The following is a 22506-nucleotide window of genomic DNA, read 5'->3' as shown; positions in this document are numbered from 1 at the left end:
ACCGAATCTCATTAAAGACATTGACAGACTGGAAAAAGTACAACGGCGAGCCACAAAACTGATTCCAAATATCAAAAATAAATCATACGAAAATCGACTAAAACTTATGAATCTGTTTTCCCTAAAAAAGCGTAGACTCAGAGGTGACTTGATACAGGTCTTTAAGATTTTAAAGGGAATTGACATCAAAAGTGACAAAATTTTCACATTGAATGAGAATCAGACAAGAAACAATGGTCTAAAACTGTCCGGAAATAGATTCAATTTGGAATTAGGTAGAAACAACTTTGCCAACCGTGTAGTTAATGAATGGAATAAACTTCCTGCACAGGTAGTGCAATGTAGTTCAGTTTGAAGCTTTAAGAATCATCTAGATAAACACCTAAGCAAGATGCTGTAACGATTATAATTTATTTTATATTATTTGTTTTTGTTTTGTTATTATTTGTCTGTCTGATTTTCATTTATTATTAGTTATATGTCAATTTATTATTACTGTTTACCTGTTTGTTTATTATTTAACTATACCTATGCATTTATTTATGTATTTTATTTGTTATTTACATTATTATAGTTTTTATTTATCATTTTATTATTAATATGATTTTTTTTTTTACATCCGACCTAGGTATGGACCAAAAGGGTCTCCTGTCGGCATGCTCCGCCTTTGTAATCCTTTGTAAATAATAAACAAACAGGTAAATAGTAAATAATAATAAATTGACATATAACTAATAATAAATGAAAATCAGACAGACAAATGATAACAAAACAAAAACAAATAATATAAAATAAATTATAATCATTACAGCACCTTACTTAGGTGTTTATCTAAATGATTCTTAAAGCTTCGAACTGAACTACATTGCACTACCTGTGCAGGAAGTTTATTCCATTCATTAACTACACGGTTGGCAAAGTTGTTTCTACCTACTTCCAAATTGAATCTATTTCCGGACAGTTTGAGACCATTGTTTCTTGTCTGATTCTCATTCAATGTGAAAATTTTGTCACTTTTGATGTTGTCAATTCCCTTTAAAATCTTAAAGACCTGTATCAAGTCACCTCTGAGTCTATGCTTTTTTAGGGAAAACAGATTCATATTCTAATTTCCTTATGTTTTTTTTTGTACTAGGTACCCATTGTGTTGCAGTATACTCCAATTTAGGTCTTATCAGTGCAACCACTATTTTCTTTACCATTTCTTCAACCATGTAGTTGAAGGCCACTTTCCTTGATCTTAATAAGTTAAAAGTCTCTCCAACTAATTTATTGACATGTTTATCAGGTGTCAAGTCACTTGAGATAATCACTCTCAGGTCCCTTTCTGTGTCGACTTTTTTGACTTCCTTAGTACCAATTTCATAATGACCCAATATTCTATTTTTGCTTTTTCCAAATTCCATTATACATTTCTTGATGTTAAAGTTCAATTCACACCTCTGACTCCATTCCCATATTTTGTACAGGTCTTCTTGTAGCAATCTGTAATCTTCTTCTGTGCTTACTCTCTTGAGTAATTTGGCATCATCAGCAAAGAAGTTTTAGTTAGTTAGTTAAGGTTTATTCAACAATATAAAATACAATTTATACGTACATATATACAAAATTTTTACAAAATTAGTTGTTGAAAAGGGAGAGCGAGAAGCAAAGCTTATGGGGAGTTGCTCTCCCTTTAAGGATTTTTTTTTTTTTTTTTATTTATTTTTGTTACATGTTAGTATGATACATACATACACACAAATATACATATATACACACATACATACATACACACTTCAACGAATGGACGGCTTAGAAGACATTCTGAAGAAAATTGAAGTTTCGTGGATCCCAACGCAAAGAGAAGTGCCTATTGTATTTACAGGGTGGGGGGGGGAAATTGCTCGTGGGGTAGTAGGAAAGTAGGGAAAGAGGAGAAGGGGAGGGATTGCTGAGGGAAATGGAAGGAAATGAGGAAGGAGAGGACTTGGCCCAGGCAGACAGGCGAAAGGTAAACAAACGGCCCCCCGACCAGCTGAGCGACGATGAAATGTCTAATAAAAATGTAAAGATTAGAAGTATAGATAAGAGCAATACAGTAGAAAGTGATGAGAATATTTTCCAGGGATTTAAAGACGGTGGGGGGGACACAACCCCCCCCCGACTGACAAGACTAGAAGAGAAGGTCGATAAGATGATCGAGGACTTGGAGCGTAGGTTCGGTCATGTTAACAACATTATACGGAGGGTTGAAAAATTGGAAGAACTAGAGAAGGCGAACAAAAACTTAACTAAGGAAATTGAAGAATTAAAAAAACAGTTAAAAGAAGTAAAACAAGAGAATAAAGTCTTAAAGGAGAATAATAAGGAGAACAAGGAGGGTTGGAAAAAAATCCAAGAAAATAGCAAAGTTGCATTCACTGACATAATCAGACAGCAAATGAATGAACAAACTGAAGACTCAGTTATTAAAGTGATGAGACAGAAGGAGAATATAGTAAGAGACTTAGCAGACAGAAAGAAATGTATAATTATATTAGGAATGGAAGAGAAACATAACCCAGATAGAACCACAAGAATCAAAGAGAAAAATGAAAAAGTAAGAAATTTACTAGAATTAGTTCAGGAAGATGAACCAGAAATAATGAAACAAATCGAAGAGAAATTCAGGTTCGGGAAATATAGTACAGACAAGACCAGACCAATTAAGATTAAATTCAGGTCACAAACTACGGCTGAGAATATCTTATCCAAAACAGGGAAACTAGCAACAAGTGAACAATATAAAAAGGTATGGATAAAAAGGGAAATGAATAAAGAGGAAAGAGAGGAAGAAAAACAGAAAAGACTTGAAGCTAAGGAAAAAAACGAGATAAGAACGGAGTCAGAGAAAGAGAGATTCTATTGGAGAGTAGTGAATATGAAACTAAAGAAAGTCGACATACAAGAGAAAAACAAAAGGGAAACAGAGAACACAATGGAAGTGGCAGAAAACTAAGAGTGTGTTACACAAATATAGATGGATTAATAACAGGATTGAATGAGCTGAATGATTATTTGAAAGAAAAAGAACCAGACATAATGGGAATTGTAGAAACAAAATTAAAAGGTCCACTACCACCCAACAGTGTAGGACATGATGCATATAATTATTGGATTAGAAACAGAGTGAAAAAGGAAGGGGGTGGAGTTATGTTCCTGACTAAGAAGGATATAAATGTGAAGTGTGTCACATATGGAAAGAATACAGTAGAGATGATAATGATGGAAGTAGAAGACAGAGATAAGAAGAGCAGAAAGTTTGTGATAAATTATGTGCCCCCAAAAACAGCCTCATGGGAAGAGAGTGAACATAAAAGTATGTTAGAGGACACAAAGATAACATTAAACAAGATAATGGAAGAGGGAGGAAAAATAGTTATGATGGGCGACTTTAATTGCAAAGAAATCTGCTGGGAAGAAATGACAGTAAAGGGTGGAGACGGCTCATGGGGAAACGCTCTACTTGAGATGGTTACTGACCATACAATGACACAATGGATACAGGAGAACACTAGGTATAGAAATGAAGAAGAGCCATCGAGACTAGACCTAATCATTACATCCGAACCTAGAATAGTGGACAAAATTGAATATAAAACACCAATAAGTAAAAGTGACCACATATTGATTGAACTGGAACTTAATGAAGAAAAATATATGAAAAGAAATGAACAATATAGAAAAGGTAGAATGATGTATGAAAAAACAAACTTTGATAAAATAAGAGAATTCTTTCAAAAAGAAAACTGGGAAGAAATATGCAAAGAAGAAACAACAGTAGAAGAGAAATGGAATATTTTGACAAAAATTTACAAAAAAGGAGTGGAAAAGTATGTCCCAAGACAAAAACAAGAAAAAGAATATGTAAAATGCTGGTACAACAAAAGTTGTAGGGAGTTAAAAGACAAAAGAGACAAAGCCTGGACCAGATGGAAAAAAGACAGAAGACCTGAAAAATGGAAAATATATACCTGTTATAGAAATGAACATGTACAAACGTGCAGAGAGGAAAAGAGCAAATATGAAAAAGATATCATAGAAAAGTGTAAAGATCAACCAAAACTATTCTACAGATTTGTAAACAATAAACTGAAAAACAAACAAGACTTGGAGAAATTAAGACAAGAGGGAGTTGAATACACTGAGGAAATGGAAATGGCGGAAATTATGAACAAACATTTTAAATCAGTGTTTACAAGGGAGAACATACAACCTGAAGAGAATGAATGGAAAGAGAAAGTCCCCTCTATGGAAGAAATAGAAATAACAAAGAATGAAATATTTACACACTTCAGTAATCTTGATGTCAGAAAATTGCTTGGACCAGATGAAATAGCAAACTGGATACTGAAAGAATGCAGGAATGAACTGGCAGACAAAATACATAGCATACTAAATAGTTCCTTGAAAGAAGGAAAAGTTCCAGAAGATTGGAAAAAAGCAAATATAGTACCTATATATAAAGGAGGAAATAAAGAAGAACCTACCAACTATAGACCAGTCTCTCTAACAAGTACAATAGCAAAAATTTGTGAAAGAATTATCAAAAGTAGATGGGTAAAATATTTAGAAAAAAACAAAGTGTTAAATCCAAGGCAATTTGGATTCAGACAAGGACGATCATGCGTCACCAATTTAATATGTTTCTATTCAAGGCTAATAGATATAATACAAGAAAGAGATGGATGGGTGGACTGTGCATTTTTAGACCTAAAGAAAGCTTTTGACAAAGTACCACATAAGAAGTTGCTTAAGAAATTAGAAACTGAAGGAGGAATACAGGGCAAACTACTAAATTGGATGGAAGACTTTTTGCAAGAAAGAAAAATGAGAGTAGTGATAAGAAACCAGCACTCAAAATGGGATGAAGTAATAAGCGGTGTTCCGCAGGGAACAGTTCTGGCCCCAATAATGTTTGCTATATATATTAATGATATGGATGAAGGAATTGAAAGCTATATGAGTTTCTTTGCAGATGATGCAAAACTACTGAAAAGAGTGAAAACTGAAGAAGATTGTGAATCACTACAGAGAGATCTAAATAAAGTACAGGAATGGAGTAGGAAGTGGGAGATGGAGTTCAATACAAAAAGTGTAGTATAATGGAATTTGGAAAAAGCAAAAACAGAATAACAGGAGCATATAAATTGGGAGAAGAAGGAATAAAAAAAGTAGAAAATGAGAAGGACCTGGGAGTCATTGTTATGAATAATATGTCACCTGAGAAACATATAAATAAGATTTTTGGAGAAACTTATAATTTAATTAGAACAATCAAAGTTGCATTTACATACCTGGATGAAGAAATGGTGAAGAAAATCCTAATCACCCTGATAAGACCAAGATTGGAATATGCAGCAACGATATGGTCACCAAGTACACATTTTTTTATAAAAAAAACTTGAAAGAATACAAAGAGCAACTACAAAATTGGCACCAACACTCTTAAAACTATCATATGAAGAGAGACTAGAAAAACTTGAACTACAGACACTAGAGCAAAGAAGAGAGGGAGGAGATTTGATAGCTATTTACAGAATCATGAAAGGCATAGAAATTACTGATAGAGAGAATATGATAAAATGGGATGACAGAAATACTAGAGGACACGGAAAGAAAATAAAAAAAGACAGCTATAGAAGAGATTTGAAAAAGAACAGCTTTCCTCACAGAGTAATAGACAGTTGGAACAAGTTAGATGAGAAAGTGGTGTGTGCAAAAACAATACATGAATTTAAAAATAGTTTAGATAAAATGAGATATGAAGACGGGACACCACGAGCATAGCTCCCCTTCCCGTAAAATACAACTAGGTAAATACAACTAGGTAAATACACACAATGAGATGCGACACGGCGTCCGCTAACTCCGACCTCACGTAGGAATCGGGGTCATCTTGTGGTGGTCAGGTGAGAGGTGAGAGGTCAGGTCGATTCTTGATGGGACGATAATTACTTAATGCGCAGGTCCGGGTCACCGTGACCTGCTGGAACAAGAAAAAAAAAAGAGCGGCAGACTGGGTGGTACATGACAGTTTCTCCATGAATACAATCATGAAATGGACCTGAAATGTTCGATATACTAATACTTATAGATTAAAGACTTTTTTAAGTATCGTTTGAATGTTGATAAACATTTTGTCTTAGGTAATTCCTTTTCCAGTTTATTCCATGTGTTAACACCTATAATAGATAAGCATTGGCCTTTTTTGGTTGTTCTGTATTGAGTTTTAAAGAAGTCGTTTGTATGCCTAGTCGCATAGCGAGATTCGTAAGTTGAGTAAAATTTCAATATGTTTTGATTCATTTGTTTATTGTAGATTTGGTGCATAACAATGGCAGTTTTGTACTTTATTAAGTCCTTGAATTTCAGTAGATTTAGTTTTTTAAATAAATGATTTGTATGTTCTAAACGACCTACATTGCAGATTATACGCAGTGCCTTTTTTTGAGAGGTAATTATGCGTTGAAGATTAGTTTGATAAGTATTACCCCAAATTTCTGAACAATAGTTTAGGTATGGTAGTAGTAGACTACAGTAAATGGTATGTAGGGTATTTTCATTGAGGATATTTCTCATTTTATGCATAATTCCTAAAGTTTTGGATATCTTATTTATCACGTGATTTATATGATGTTTCCAATTAAGTTGATCGTCTAAATACACACCTAGGAATCTACTGACGGACGCTTTTTCAATAATTTCGTTGTTTATTTTGATCGGCTTAGTGCTTTCATTATTTTTTGTAGAAAAGCAGGTAGTTAGTTTTTGATACGTTTAAGGATAGTTTATTGGCTGAAAACCAGTTGGATAGTTGACATAATCCTTCATTAATTGTCTTGATTAGTTTGTCGGAATTTATATCGGAGCATAGAATGGTGGTATCGTCAGCAAACAGTATAAATTTCATAAGGTTGGATACATTTGTAATGTCATTAATGTATAGTAAGAATAGTTTGGGTCTTAGAACTGAACCTTGAGGTACTCCGCATGTAACTGGTAGAATGTGTGATCTTTCTTCCTCAATAGCTACATATTGTTTCCTGTATTTTAGATAACTTTTTAACCAGTCATTAACTTTACCTCTTAGCCCATAGTATTCAGCTTTTCGAATTAGGATTTCATGATTTACTGTGTCAAATGCCTTTTTTAGATCAATAAATATGCCGGCTGTCTTTTTCTTTTGTTCTATATTGTTAGTTATCTCTTCAATTAATTCCATTACTGCTGTTGACGTTGAAAGATTTTGTTGAAATCCATATTGACTATGGTAAATGATGTCATTTTTTTTTAGAAATGAGTCAAGGCGAATTGTGAATAACTTTTCAAGAATTTTGGGAAACTGTGGTAATAGTGAAATTGGTCTATAGTTATTATAACTAGATTTGTCGGCTGATTTGAATATCAGTATTACTTTTGCTATTTTCATTGCATCTGGAAATATTCCTTGTTCAAATGATTTATTGCATATTGTCAGAAAACGATTTTTGATGATAGGCATAATTTGTTTTACGAGGTTGATATTGATTCCTGTGCAATCGAGTGATTTCTTGTTCTGCATTGATTTTACTGTGTTCATAAGTTCGTTTTCCGTGATGGGTTTTAAAAACATAGTGTTATTTATTCGGTGTTTCAAAAATGTCTCATAAGTTTGATGTGTTGTCTTTATTTGTTTCGCGAGGTTAGGTCCTACACGTGAGAAAAATTCATTAAATTCGTTTGCCATTTCTTTTTTAGTTTTTCCTTTTTTAATAATGTCTATGAATTCATCGGTGTTATTAATTTTGGGCCTAGTTAAGTTGTTTATTACTTCCCATGTCTTTTTTATATTACCTTTATAATTTTCAAGTAGTGTGTCATAGTATTTTTTTTCACAGTTGTGTAAAATTTTTGTAAGTTTGTTTTTGCACAATTTGTATTTGTTTTCGTCTGTCAAGGACTTATTTTTAATAGATTTCTTGTAAAGTTGGTTTTTCTTTCAACACGCATTCTTAAGACCGTTTGTAAACCATGGTTTTGAATTTACGTTACATGGTTTTATTTCTACTTCTCTCTCTGGGCAGCATTTGTTTACATTACTCATGATAATGCTTACAAATTTCTTATATGATAGATTGGCATTTTCTGACTCATAAACCTGATCCCAATTTTCTTCTTTTAAGCATTGATTTAATTTTGCAATACTTTTTTTGTCTATTTTACGTTTTAGTACAATTCTGGGTTTTGTTATGCAGTGCATTTCTTTTGGATTGATAGTGAATACCGGTAGATGGTCACTTATATCACTTATTAAGATACCACTATGAATCTCGGAGTTTACAATATTGGTGAAAATGTTATCTATCAATGTTTCACTTGTATTTGTTATTCGGGTTGGTTTATTTATCAAAGGATATATACCTAAAGAGAAAATCATATCTGTAAAGTGTCTTGTTTGTTCATGAGTCTCATACCTAAGTAAATATATGTTAAAGTCACCACAGAGATATAGATTTTTATTTATAAATGGAGTTATGATTTCTTCAATCATATTTGTGAACTCATTGATGTTTGTGCCTGGCTTTCTGTAAATACTTGTTATGACGGTATTTTTTTTTTTTTTTTTTTTACTGAAAATCTCAACAGCTACGCATTCAAATAGGTTTTCATGCGAATTAGTGGATTGATTTATTAGTTTGCATGAAATTGATTTTTTTATGAAGATAGAGACTCCACCGCCTTTTTGGATCTGTCTATTAACACTGTAGGGAGTATAGTCTTGTAGGAAGTTTACTAGACATTAGTGATGTGCCAGAACCAAAATTTTTACCGATACCGATACCGATATTTTTTTAGCATTTTACCGATACCGATACAGGAATTTAATGGGTTACCGATACCGATACCGATACCGATATTTTGCGCATTGCTCACAATGCCTTGTACTTTATTGTGCACTTTTTCATAAAACTCTGGGATAGTTGTGTTAGAGATGTATTTCCTGCTTGGGATCTTATAGTTTGGTTTTAAGTGATTAAGGAGCCTAGCAAATCCCAGATCTTCTACAATAGATATAGGTTGACAATCTATTGTGATCATTTCAGCAATATATTTGTGTACCTCTTTTGCTGGAGCACTGTTGATGTCCCAAATCTTTTTGTACTGGAGAGTAGCTTCAAGAGTTGGCTGTTGAGATACCTGTTTTGCACTTGAACAGCCTGTTTGACTTTGACTAGAAGTTGAAGTTGAAATTTTTAGCTTTTTGGTAGGTGGAACATTTAAGAATGAGGCAAGTGTTGGGTTTGATTCAGCTGCTTTTTTCTGCTCCAATTCGGCATTTCCAAACTCATCAGGATGTTTATGTTGAAGATGCTTTCTAATATTTGTTGTTGTTTGGGTTTGCCTGTTTATTCCTCCTCTGCTTAATATTGTATTACAGAAATTACAGGATACTTTTGAAGAATCATCTTTGCATACTGTCACTAGATTCCATATAACACTTTGCTTTGACTTAGGCATTATTGCTAATTCTGGCAATTCTAATTGTAATTTAATAAATTTATCACAATATTGACTATCTGAAAAATGCAAGTTCAAATATTAAATATAAATAAATAATTACAATAAATAAATATTAAGAATGAGATCGAAAAGGGTAATAGGATAATAGCCATCAGCTAGCTCTCTTCTCTTCTTACATAAGACGCAAATGATTCCACAACCACATGGCGTGAAAGACACCCTTTACTTTATATATTTATATAATTATTTGTTTCATGAATGAAAGTAATTTAACTTAAATTTTCTCTCAAGGTATCGGTATCGGTATTTATTTTTCAATACCGATACCGATGTACCGATACCTTCTATTTTACCGATACCGATATATACCGATACCGATAGCTTGAAAATAAACCGATATTTACCGATACCGATACCGATACCGAAGCTTCGGTACATCACGGGTCAATCCATGTTTTGCTTATCACTATAACGTCAAAGCTTTTATTAAGTAACTTGAGATAACAGTCAATTTTCTGATAATTAGCATTTAGGCTCCTTGCATTAATGTGAATTAGTGTGAAACCATCAATATCACGAAATACTGTGTCAAATTGTGTATCACTATAGTGTAACACTTCACTCCCTCATCCATATCATTTATATATATATGGCAAACATTAAAGGAGCCAATGCAGTGCCTTGTGGGATGCCACTTATCACATCTTCCCAGTTCGAGTTTTTGTCTCTAAGTACCACTCTCATAATTAAGAAATCCTTCATCCATTCCAGCAGCTTACCATGTATTCCTTCTATTATTTCAATTTTTCTTATTAGCTTTTTATGTGGTATTTTGTCAATAGTCTTTTGCAAGTCCAAGAAGGCACAATCTGCCCAGCCATCTCTTTCTTGTATTATCTCAATTAACATCAAGTAAAAACATATTAAGTTTGTGGTACACGATCTTCCACTTCTAAAGCCAAATTGTTTAGGGTCTACTATTTCATTCTCTTCCAAGTGTTTGATCCATTTGCTTCTGATAACCTTTTCGCATATTTTTGCTACTGTGCTTGTAAGGGATAGCAGTCTGAAGTTTGTAGGATCTTCCTTTATATATTGGTACTCTGTTTGCATCTTTCCACTCTTGCAATACCTTTCCTATTTTGAGTAAAAAATCTATCATCTTTTATAATTTGTCCATTATGCTTGTGGTGTCCTGTCTTCATATCATGTTTTATCTAGCATGTTTTTTAAATCATGTATCGTTTTTGCACACACCACATTTCCATCTAACTTGTTCCAAATGTCTATTATCCTGTGGGGAAAGCTGTTCTTTTTCAGGTCTCTTCTATAACTGTCTTTTTTTATTTTCTTTCCGTGTCCTCTTGTATCTCTACTATCCCATTTTATTAGATTCTCTCTATCAATAGTTTCTATGCCTTTCATGATTCTATAAATAGTTAAGTCCCTTTTTTTTGCTCTAATGTTTGTAGCTCAAGTTTTCCCAGTCTCTCCTCATATGATAGTTCTGAGAGCATTGGTGCTAATTTCGTAATTGCTCGTTGTATTCTTTCAAGTTTTGTTATACATTTTTTTTGTACTCGGTGACCACATCGTTGCTGCATACTCCAATCTTGGTCTTTTCAATGTGACTAGTATTTTCTTCACCATTTCTTCATCCAGGTATGTCAATGCCACTTTGATTGTTCTTATTAAATTATAAGATTTTCCAAAAATTTTGTTTATATGTTTCTCGGGGGACATATTATTCATAATAATGACTCCCAGGTCTTTCTCATTTTCCACTTTTTTAACCCCTTCCATACGGTGCCGCACACGTAGGCGTCATGGACTTAGATCTCGGTGGCAGCAGCCAATGCCAGCCGTACGACGTGTCGTAATAATGTTGTATAGACACGGTAAAGGAAACATGGACTGGAGGTGAAGCTTTATTCCTGACGTTTCGTCTAACGACTTTCTCAAAGGAATGAGCATTCCTTTGAGAAAGTCGTTAGACGAAACGTCAGGAATAAAGCTTCACCTCCAGTCCATGTTTCCTTTACCGTGTCTATACAACTTGTTCACATGGATTTTCATGTGTCGTAATAATACTCGCATCATAAAATATAGTCACCGCTTATATCGATCGTTCTCTCTTCACCCGTGAATTTTGATAACCATAGAAAATGCGATTACAAAAGAATTAGAAAGAATGTCATTATGGAGGGGCGACTACAATAAATATAATCAAGACGCCGATATGGCAGCCTCGCGAATACACTCGCTCCCCATGACGCCTACGTGTGCGGCACCGTATGGAAGGGGTTAATTTCTTCCTCTCCCAATTTATATGATCCAACTGTTCTTTTTGTGCTTCTTCCAAATTCCATTATACTACACTTCTTAATATTGAATTCCATCTCCCACTTCCTACTCCATTCCCATACTTTATTGAGATCACTCTACAGCGACTCACAATCTTCTAGAGTTTTCACTTTTTTCATCAGTTTTGCATCGTCCGCAAAGAAGCTCATTTAACTTTCAATTCCTTTATCCATATCATTAATATATATAGTGGAACTCCACTAATCACTTCATCCCAAATAGAATGTTTGTCTCGTATCACCACTCTCATTTCTCTTTCATGCAAGAAGTCTTCCATCCACTCCAGTAGTTTGCCCTGTATTCCTCCTACAGTTTCTAATTTCTTTAGCAGTTTCTTATATGGCACCTTATCAAAAGCTTTTTTCAGGTCTAGAAATGCACAATTAGCCCATCCATCTCTTGTATTATATCTATTAGTCTTGAATAGAAACACATCAAGTTTATGACACATGATCTTCCTTGTCTAAATGCAAATTGCCATGGGTTTAGTACATTTTTTCCAAATGCTTTACCCATCTAATTTTGATCATTCTTTCACAAATTTTAGCAACCATACTTGTAAGAGAGACCAGCCTATAGTTAGTAGGGTCTTCCTTGTTTCCCCCTTTATGTATTGGTACTATATTTGCTCTTTTCCAATCTTCTGGAACTTTTCCTTCCTCCAATGAACTGCTTATTAGACTATGTATTTTGTCTGTTAGTTTGTTCCTGCGTTCTCTCAAAATTCAGTTTGCCATTTTATCTGGACCATGGAATTTTCTAACATTGAGCTTACTCAAGTGATTCATTATTTCTTTCCTTGTTACTTCTATCTCTTTCATAGGGGGGACTTTTTCTTCCCACTTGACATCTCTAAGTTATATGTTCTCCCTTGTAAACACCGATTTAAAATGCTTGTTCATAATTTCTGCCATTTCTATTTCCTCTGTGTATTCAACTCCTCCTTTTCATAGTTTCACTAATTCTTGTTTGTTTTTCAGTTTGTTTACAAATCTATGAAATAGTTTTGGTTGATCTTTACATTTTTCTAAGACACCTTTTTGTATTTTCTCTTTTCTTATCTCCACTCTTGTACATATTGATTTCTATAACTAGTATATATATTCCATTTTTTGGGTCTTTTGTCTTTCTTCCATTTTATCAAAGCTTTATCCCTTTTCCCTTTTAACTTGCTGCATCTTTTGTTGTACCAACACTTTACATATCCTTTTTCTTGTTTTTGTCATGGAACATACTTTTCTGCTCCTTTATAAATTTTTGTCAAAATATTCCATTTCTCTTCTACTGTTGTTTCTTCATTGTGTATCCTTTCCCATTCTCCTTTTTTTTTTTTAATTCTCTTATTTCATAAAAAAAAAAAATTCTATACATCAATCTTCCCTTTCTCTATTGTTAATTTTTTCCCATGTAGTTCCAGTTCAACTAATATGTGGTCACTTTTACTTAGTGGTGTCTTATATTCAGTCTTGTCTACTATTTGAGGTTCTGGTGTGATTATTAGGTCCAGTCTCGATGGTTCCTCCTCATTCATTTCTATACCTAGTATTCTCTTGTATTCATTGCATCATTGTATGTTCTATAATCATATCAAGTAGTACATTTCCCCATAGGTCATCTCCACCTTTCACTGTCACCTCTTCCCAGCAAATTTCTTTACAATTAAAGTTGCCCATTATAACTATTCTTCTTCCATCTTCCATTATGTTATTTAGTGTTATCCTTGTGTCTTCTAACATATTTTTGTGTTCTCTCTCTTTCAACGAAGCCATTTTAGGAGCCACATAATATAACACAAACTTCCTGCTCATCTTGTCCCTGTCCACTATTTCCATCATAATCATCTCCACTCTATTCTTTCCATATGTAACATTCCTCACATTTATATCCTTTTTAGTCAGGAACATAACTCCACCCCCTTATTTTACTTCTCTGTTTCTACATACATATACCAAGGCTTTTTCCCCCTTACAAGGGTGGTAGCCAAAAAGAAAAAGGGCATAAAATCATTCCCACCCATTCCATCCCTAAATACACTCCACTCCCCTCCACCCTCCCTCTTATTTTAGCACCTCCTGGATGACGGGTCATCCCTGCACCCTGTCCACTGCCCTGGGTCAGAGGGAGTGTCACAAGGTACAGCACATCCACAGCAAAGCCGCTTCATTAAATCGGCGACCCCCCCTCTCCTTCCCCCCATGCAGAAAAGGAGAAGACGAGGAGAAATCCCTTCAGGCTGTGTCAAATTTTGCTCACACATACTACCTCAACCCCATCCCTTTTACTCTCATCTGTACCACATCCACACACATTAAAAGACCCAAACCTTAGGGTGCTGGTTGGAAAACTCCTAGACCCTCTTATGCCTTTACATTTTTTAGGAATGTCCCCTGTGGGGCTACAGGGAGAAGGATACCTGGTTCCAATCCCCGTCCCTTTTTTCTCGCCTCTTACGATCCAAGTGGAAATACTTGGTGGCGGTATTCATTTGCCCCTGCCACAGGGTAGGTAGGCAAAAAAGGAAATGAATATTCAGAGAAATTGTACAGGACAGTAACAAGAGGTTGGGGGAGAGCATAACGGAGGGACAGTCGTAATATAAAAGTGCCATCATTTCTCTATGAACAGAGTTTTCCTCTATCATAGACAAAATGATGTGTGGCTCTGGTCCATAGGGGCACCCCATATAGACCCTAAAGTATCAACTGCATGCTACTTTGCCACAATAACATGCAGCCAATACCCCAGACGTTTCTAATCCAGTAATTACATGCGTCATGTCCCACACTGTTGGGTGGTAATGGACCTTTCAATTTTGTCTCTGCAATTCCCATTTTGTCCGGTTCTTTTTCCTTCAGGTAATCATTCAGTTCATTCAAGCCTGTTATTAAGCCAACTGTATTTGTGAAAGACACTTTTAATTTTCTGTTACCTCCATCCTGTTTTCTGTTTCCCTTCAATTTTTCAATGCTATGAACCATTTCCTCTTTTTCATATCCACTACTCTCCAATAGAATTTCTCTTTGTCTGACTCTGTTCTGTTCTCGTTTTTTCCGTAGCTTCTATTCTTTTTGTTTTCTCTTCCTCTCTTTCCTCTTTATTGATCTCTTTTTATCCATACCTGTTTATATACATGCATACATATACCAAGGCTTTTTCCCCCTTACAAAGGAGGTAGCCAAAAAGGAAAAGGCATAAAATCATACCCACCCATTCCACTCTTAAATACACTCCACACCCCTCCACCCTCCCTCTTCCCTCTTATCTTAGCACCTCCTGGATGACAGGTCATCCCTGCACCTTGTCCACTGCCCTGGGTCAGAAGCAGTGTCACAAGACACAGCACATCCACAGCAAGGCCACTTCATTAAATCAGCAACCCCCCCCCCCCCCTCTCCGTCCCCCCATTGCATAAAAGGAGAAGGCGGGGAGAAATCCCTTCGGGCTGCGTCAAATTTTGCTCACACATACTACCTCACCCCCCATCCCACCCACCCATTCCACTTCATGCATCTCAACATCATCCATATACAACCATTCTCCATTCACCCCTGTCTTCTGTCCTTCCTCAACAGACATTCCCCTCTTCCCCAAAGCCCCCTTCACCCCATCCATCCACCTCATCCTAGGATGTCCCCTCATGTTCACTCCCTCCACATCTGCCTTGTCTGGGAGTTTTCCGACCAGCATCCTAAGGTTTGGGTCTGTTTATATAGATCACTTTATTCTAGTTTCCCTGTTTTTGATAAGATATTCTCTGCTGTCATTTATGACCTGAATTTAACCTTAATTGATCTGGTCTTATCTATATTGTATTTCCCTATTCTATATATTTCATATATTTCTTTCCCTGTTTCTTGTTCATCTTCTTGAACTATTTTCAATATCTTGTTTACTTTTTCCTTCTCCTTTACTCTTGTAGTACTATTTGGATTATGCTTCTCTTCCATCCCTAATATAATTATACATTTCTCTTTATACGCTAAGTCTCTTACTATATTCTCCTTCTCTCTCATCACTTTAATAACTGTGTCCTTAGTTTGTTCTTTCACCTGTTGTTTTACTATATCTGAATTCAATTTTGTTGTTCTCTTAGACTTTTCTCCAACCCTGTACATCTTTTGCTATTGAATCTTTATTCTCTTTATTCTTCTTCTTTAATTGCTCATTCTCATCCTTTACTTCTTTTAACTGTCTTTTTAATTCTTCTAATTATTTATGCTTTGGTTCTCCTTAAGTTCTTCCAATTTATTAACTCTTTGTGTAATCCCTGTAAGTTGACTGAACCTAACCTCCCACTGTTCGTTCATTTTCTCTAGTTGTTCCTCTAGACTTGCTAATCTGGGGAGGTTGTCATCTCCTCCCTCATTAAATCCATGGAAATAATTATCTTCACCTTCCATTGTGCTGCTCATATCTATATTTCTAATTTTTACATTTTTACTAATCTCTTTGACTTCACCTCTGTTGTCTGCGCATCTCTTGTTGACATTCCTTCTGACTTCCGGGACCCATTCGTCCCTTTCCTCATTTCCTTCCATTTTTCTCAGTAATCCCTCCCCTTCTCCTTTTTCTTCACCTTCCCCCTACACCACAAATTTTCCCCTTCCCTACTAATACAACACAGGTACTCTCTTGTCATTGAGATCCACAAAAATTGTATTTTTTTTTTTTTTTTGAGTTCAATCTTCACTGTCACTTCGACTGTCGTGTATTTACCTAGTTGTATTTACCTAGTTGTAATATACGGGAGGGGAGCTATGCTCGTGGTGACCCGTCTTTGTATCTCTCCGCATCAAGTTTTATCTTAAAATCTTGTATAGTGTTAGCACATACTGTTTTGTTGTCTAATTTGTTCCATGTATTTATCGCTCTGTGTGGGAAACTGTTCCTTTTCAAGTTTTTTCTATAACTATCCTTTTTCAATTTTTTTCCGTGTCCTCTTGTTTTACCGTTGTCCCACATTAATAGGTCGTTCCTGTCTAAAACTTCCATTCCTTTCATTATTCTGTAGATAGCAAATCTCCTCTTTCTCTTTGTTCCAGAGTTGGTAGGTTCAATTTGGATAGTCTTTGCTCATATGTTAGTTCGGCGAGTGTCGGTGCTAGTTTTGTTGTCGCTCTTTGTAATCTTTCTAGTTTCTTAATATTCTTTTTGGTACTGGGTGTCCAAAGTGATGCTGCGTATTCGAGTTTTGGTCTTATTAGTGTAGTAAGTATTTTCCTTATCATTTCTTCGTCCATATAGGTAAATGCCACTTTGATTGCTCTCAATAAGTTGTAGGTTTCTCCGAACATCTTGTTTATATGCTTATCTGGTTTCATGTCCTTTCCAATCATCACTCCAAGATCTTTTTCATAGTTTTATTTATTTTTTCTTCCCCAATTCTGTAATCTTTTGATATTCTATTTTTACTCTTTCCAAATTCCATTATGCTGCATTTCTTAATATTGAATTTTACTTCCCATTTTTGAGTCCAATTCCATATTGTGTCCAGATCTTGTTGCAATGAGTTGCAGTCCTCTTCCGTTTTTACCTTCTTAAGTAATTTTGCATCATCTGCAAAAAAATTTATATAGCACTCCACGCCTTCATTCATGTCATTAATGTATACAGCGAACATGATCGGTGCCAGTACTGATCCTTGCGGGACCCCGCTTTTTACTTCTTCCCAGTTGGAGAATTTTTCTCTAATTACAACTCTCATTTTCCTCCCAATCAGAAAGTCTTTCATCCATTCCAATAATTTTCCTCTGATGCCACCTTTTGACTCTATCTTATTTATTAGTTTCCTATGAGGTACGTTATCGAATGCCTTTTGCAGGTCCAGAAAAGCACAGTCTGCCCATCCATCTCTTTCTTCTATTATGTCTACTAATCTTGAGTAAAAGCAAATCAGATTTGTTGTACAGGATCTCCCTTGTCTAAATCCAAATTGATTTGGGTTCAGTATAGATTTTTCTTCCAGGTACTTAACCCATCTGTTTTTGATCACTCTTTCACAAATTTTTGCTATTGTGCTTGTTAGTGAGACCGGTCTGTGGTTAGATGGATCTTCCTTATCACCTCCCTTATAAATTGGTACAATGTTTGCTTTTTTCCAGTCCAATGGTACTTTTCCTTCTTTAATTGATGATTTAATTATATCATATATTTTGTCAGTTAATTCTTCCATGCATTCTTTCAGTATCCAGTTTGCTATTCCGTCTGGGCCATGTGATTTTCTGACATCCAGGGTTTTAATTTGATCACTGATTTCTTTTTGTGTTACGTTTATTTCTTTCATTGCTGGGGATAATTCTCTCTCTCTAACTTCACTGTTAGGCGATTTTTCTATTGTGAATACTGATCTGAAGTGGTTGTTCATTATTTCAATCATTTCCAGTTCTTCTGTAAATTCTTTTTTATCTTGGCGCAGTTTTTCTATTTCTTGTTTGTTTTTCAGTTTTCCATTTACATATTTGTAAAATAGTTTGGGTTCTTCTTTACATTTGTCTATTATCTTTTTTTCTTAATTTCTCTTTTCATCTCTGCGTATTTTTACATATTCGTTTCTTAGTTTGATGTATGTTTGCCATTTGCTTTGTTTCTTATCTCTTTTCCATTTTTTCCAAGCTTTGTCCCTTTTTTCCCTTGCTTCACTACATCTTTTGTTGTACCAGTTCTTTATGTATGCCTTTTCCATTTTTTGTTGTGGTACGAATTTGTCCACTCCTTCATTATAAATTTCTTTTAGTATGTTCCATTTTTCTTCTATCCCTGTATCTTCATTTTGGAATTTTTCCCAGTTTGCATTGCGAAAGAATGTTTTAAGTTTCTCAAAGTTTGTTTTGTTATACATGGGTCTTCCTATTCTATGTTTCTCTCCCCCTTTCACTGTCATATCTTCCCAGCATATTTCTTTTGAATTAAAGTCACCCATAATTACTGTATTTCCTCCATCTTTCAGTGTTTCAATTAGTTCTTCCTTTGTATCATCTAGTAACTCAGTGTGATCCCTCTCTGACCAGGCTTGTGTCTTAGGAGGTACATATACCAATGCAAATTTTCTTTTCTTCATTTTTTTACTTTCGACTTGTACTATAATTGATTCTACATTATTTTTTCCTTCAGTTATTTTTGTTACAGTTAAATCTTTCTTGGCCAAAATTAGAACTCCTCCGGCCTGCTTATTCTTTCTATTCTTTGTCCAACAGTTGTATTCTCCTTGTCCCACAGTGTGGGGTGTTAGTATGAACTTTAATTTGGTTTCTACAATTCCCATTATGTCTGGTTTTTCTAATACTAGATAATCATTTAATTCGTTTATTCCTGAGATTATTCCATCTATATTTGTGTAAGCTATTTTTAGTTTCCTTTCTCCTCCTCCCCTTCTGTCTTCTTTGTTTCCACTTTCTCTATGTACTTTTTCCTCAGCCTCATGTCTATCACTCTCCAAAAAAACTCCTCCTTTTCTTTTTCAGTTCTATTCTCATTCCTTTCATTTGCCTCATTCCTAAGTTCCTTTTCTTTCTCTTTTTCTTCCTCACTCATTTCTTTTTTGATCCATATATTTTTGTACTGTTCACTATTTGCTAGTCTCATTGTTCTAGTTAAAATTTCTTCTACACTTGATTGCGATCTAAGTTTTACTTTTAATGGTCTATATAGCTTATCTTTAGAGTACTTGCTCATTCTATGAGTTTCCTCGATTTCTCTGTCCCAGCCTAACTCATCTGTTTGTAACTCCTTTAGTATTTCTTTGGCAATCTCTTTTTCTTCCTTTTCCCTCTGGTATCTTGGTACATTGTGCTTTTCTTTAATGCCATAGACTACTATACATCTTTTTCTATCCACAGTGTCCCTAACTAGGTTACTTTTCTCTTTAATAACCTGTATTACAGTTTCTTTTGTATTATCTTTTACTTGTTGTTCCATTATTTTCTTTAAAGATATTTCCTGACTTTCCTTCTCAATTTTCCACTGTTTTTTTATTTCCTGTAGGTCGTTCTCCCTAATTCTTTCCTCCACCTTTTCGGTGTGTGTGTATGTGTGTTTGATTCACCATGGTCTTGGATCACATGTTTGACTCGTGATAGACAATTTTTACCATCAAAGCTGATGTGTGTGTATTTATTTACCTAGTGGTATTTACCTAATTGTATTACGGGAAGGGAGCTATGCTCATAGTGACCCGTCTTTGTATCTTTCAGCATTAAGTTTGTTCTTAAATTCTTGAATAGCATTTGCACACACTGTGTGTATAATATTAAAATAAAAATTTAACTAAGAACAATAATACTTCATTCAAATATTTGGAAAGAAAAAATTATGTCATGTATTTACCTAGTTATATTTTGCGGGAAGGGGAGCTATGCTCGTGGTGTCCCCCCTTTGTATCTCGCAGTGTCTAGTTTGCTTTTAAACTCATGAATGGTTTTTGCACATACTATTTCATTGTCCAGTTTGTTCCAAGTGTCCACTACTCACTGTGGAAAACTGTTTTTCTTCAGTTCTCTTCTGTAGCTATGTTTTTTTATTTTCTTTCCATGTCCTCTTGTGTTTCTCTTGTCCCAGTTGAGTAAGTCCTCTCTATCGAGTATCTCTGTGCCTTTCATGATTCTGTAGATGGTCAGTAGGTCACCTCTCTCTCTTCTTTGCTCCAGCATCGGTAACTCCAGTTTACCCAATCTCTCCTCATATGATAGGTTTGCAAGTGCAGGTGCCATTTTTGTTGCTGCTCTCTGGATTCTTTCTATTTTCTTTATATTCTTTTTGGTACTGGGTGACCACAGTGTCGCCGCATACTCTAGTCTAGGCCTTATCAATGTAACCAATATTTTTTTTATCATGTCTTCATCCAAGTATGCAAATGCCACTTTTATTGATCTTAGTAAGTTGTAAGCCTCCCCGACAATTTTGTTAATCTATTTATCATAGGATAAGTCATTTGTGATAATTACCCCCAAATCTTTTTCTGATCCTACCTTCTTTACCTCCTTGGTTCCAATTGTATATTTTCCTGATATTCTATATTTGCTTTTTCCAAACTCCATTATGCTACACTTCTTAGTATTAAAGTCCACTTACCATTTCTGACTCCAGTTCCATACCTTTTTCAGGTCTTCCTGCAGTGCTTCACAGTCCTTATCAGTTTCTACTTTCCTTAACAGTTTGGCATCGTCTGCAAAGAAGCTCGTGTAACATTTCACATCCTCGTCTATGTCATTCACATAAATATCAAACATTATTGGTGCCAATACCTTGCGGTACTCCACTGATCACCTCTTTCCAATCTGAATATTTTTCTCTGAGCATTACTCTCATCTTTCTACCCATCAGGAAGTCCTCCATCCATTTTAGTAGGTTCCCTTGTGTAGTCATACGTGTTTCCAAGGTATAAATAACAATGGGTCATTTCTCATCGGAAAGAAAATATGACATCATCATGATACAAGCAAGGTGCTGAGACAGACACACTGTATGGGTCATTTGATTGTTACACCATCTCATGGTATCATATCATTGGTTCTCGTTCCGAAGTAAGCTACCCTGTTTTCATTTAGACCTTGCGTATTACTGTCGCCACTTAAGTAGAGACTGGTTCATTCCTGTAAAACTCGACACGGTAAATATTTTTTTATTTCAGTTTAGCAGAGATTGATCAAAGCACAAAACATAACAGCTGAAGGAGCAATTGTAAAACCACATATTAACATGAAATAGGAAGTTTACAAAAGAAATGATTACTTCAATAATTAATACAAACCAGACGTTCGGTAACATGAAATCAACAAAATATTTGCCAAGTTAAAATAAACATGGTTGAGGTAAATGTGTCCTGACACAAATTCTTCCTCACCCATCAGATGAAACAGGCCTATGAGCCTCCCCCGGTCATGAAGACGGCAACGAGTCAGCCCAACCTGGCCAGCGAGGAGCCTTTCCCCATCCGGAGGTCTGCCTCTGACGCCGCATTGCAGGACACCAGCAAAACAAATGTAGGACCAAAATATTTTTTTGTCTTTTCACTTGAGAATCTCTGATCCCCTCTGGCAGGAGACAAGGACATTATCTTTATGTTCCACTGTGTGTCACAAATGGCAACAATATGAAGAAGAAGGAGGGGACAAAGAACCCCATCCCATCCTTTGGCACATCTGTCTCTCTCTTCATTCATCTTGCTATTTTATTTCTCTTTAAATTCCTTTTTTTTTTGTGTGTGTCTGTGTGTGTGTGTGTAGTATTTATCCAATTCAATTGTAGTATACAGGATAAGAGCTGTGCTCATAGGACCCCATCTCTGTGTTCCCATTGGTCAATTCTAAGCTTAAATTGTCATATATATACATATATATATATATATATATATATATATATATATATACACATATATGCATATACATATATATATATATATATATATATATACATATATATGCATATATATATATATATATATATATATATATATATATATATATAATATATATATACATATATATATGCATATATATATATATATATATATATATATATATGTATATGCATATATATGTGTATATATATATATATATGCATATATATATATATATATATATATATATGCATATATATATATATATATATATATATATATAC

General features: G+C 34.9%; 1 protein-coding gene across 3 annotated transcripts in view; it reads left to right on the top strand.

Moving 5' to 3' along the window:
- Positions 1-22506, top strand: part of LOC143038106 (open rectifier potassium channel protein 1-like) — a 333381-nt gene that overhangs the window by 277713 nt on the left and 33162 nt on the right. For 2 of the 3 annotated variants that reach the window (XM_076207092.1, XM_076207094.1), the window contains one exon: positions 21735-21866. The exons of the other annotated variant lie outside the window; for it this stretch is intronic. In XM_076207092.1, the coding sequence (XP_076063207.1) occupies positions 21735-21866 (132 nt within the window). The remainder of the gene's footprint in view (positions 1-21734; positions 21867-22506) is intronic. 3 annotated transcript variants of the gene reach the window in all.

Source organism: Oratosquilla oratoria, chromosome 23, assembly GCF_046742065.1.
Source record: "Oratosquilla oratoria isolate Oo_2021 chromosome 23, ASM4674206v1, whole genome shotgun sequence".
Classification (NCBI taxonomy): Eukaryota; Metazoa; Arthropoda; class Malacostraca; order Stomatopoda; family Squillidae; genus Oratosquilla; species Oratosquilla oratoria.
The sequence above is the reverse complement of the archived record's forward strand: the minus strand, read 5'-3'. Positions and strand labels throughout refer to the sequence as shown.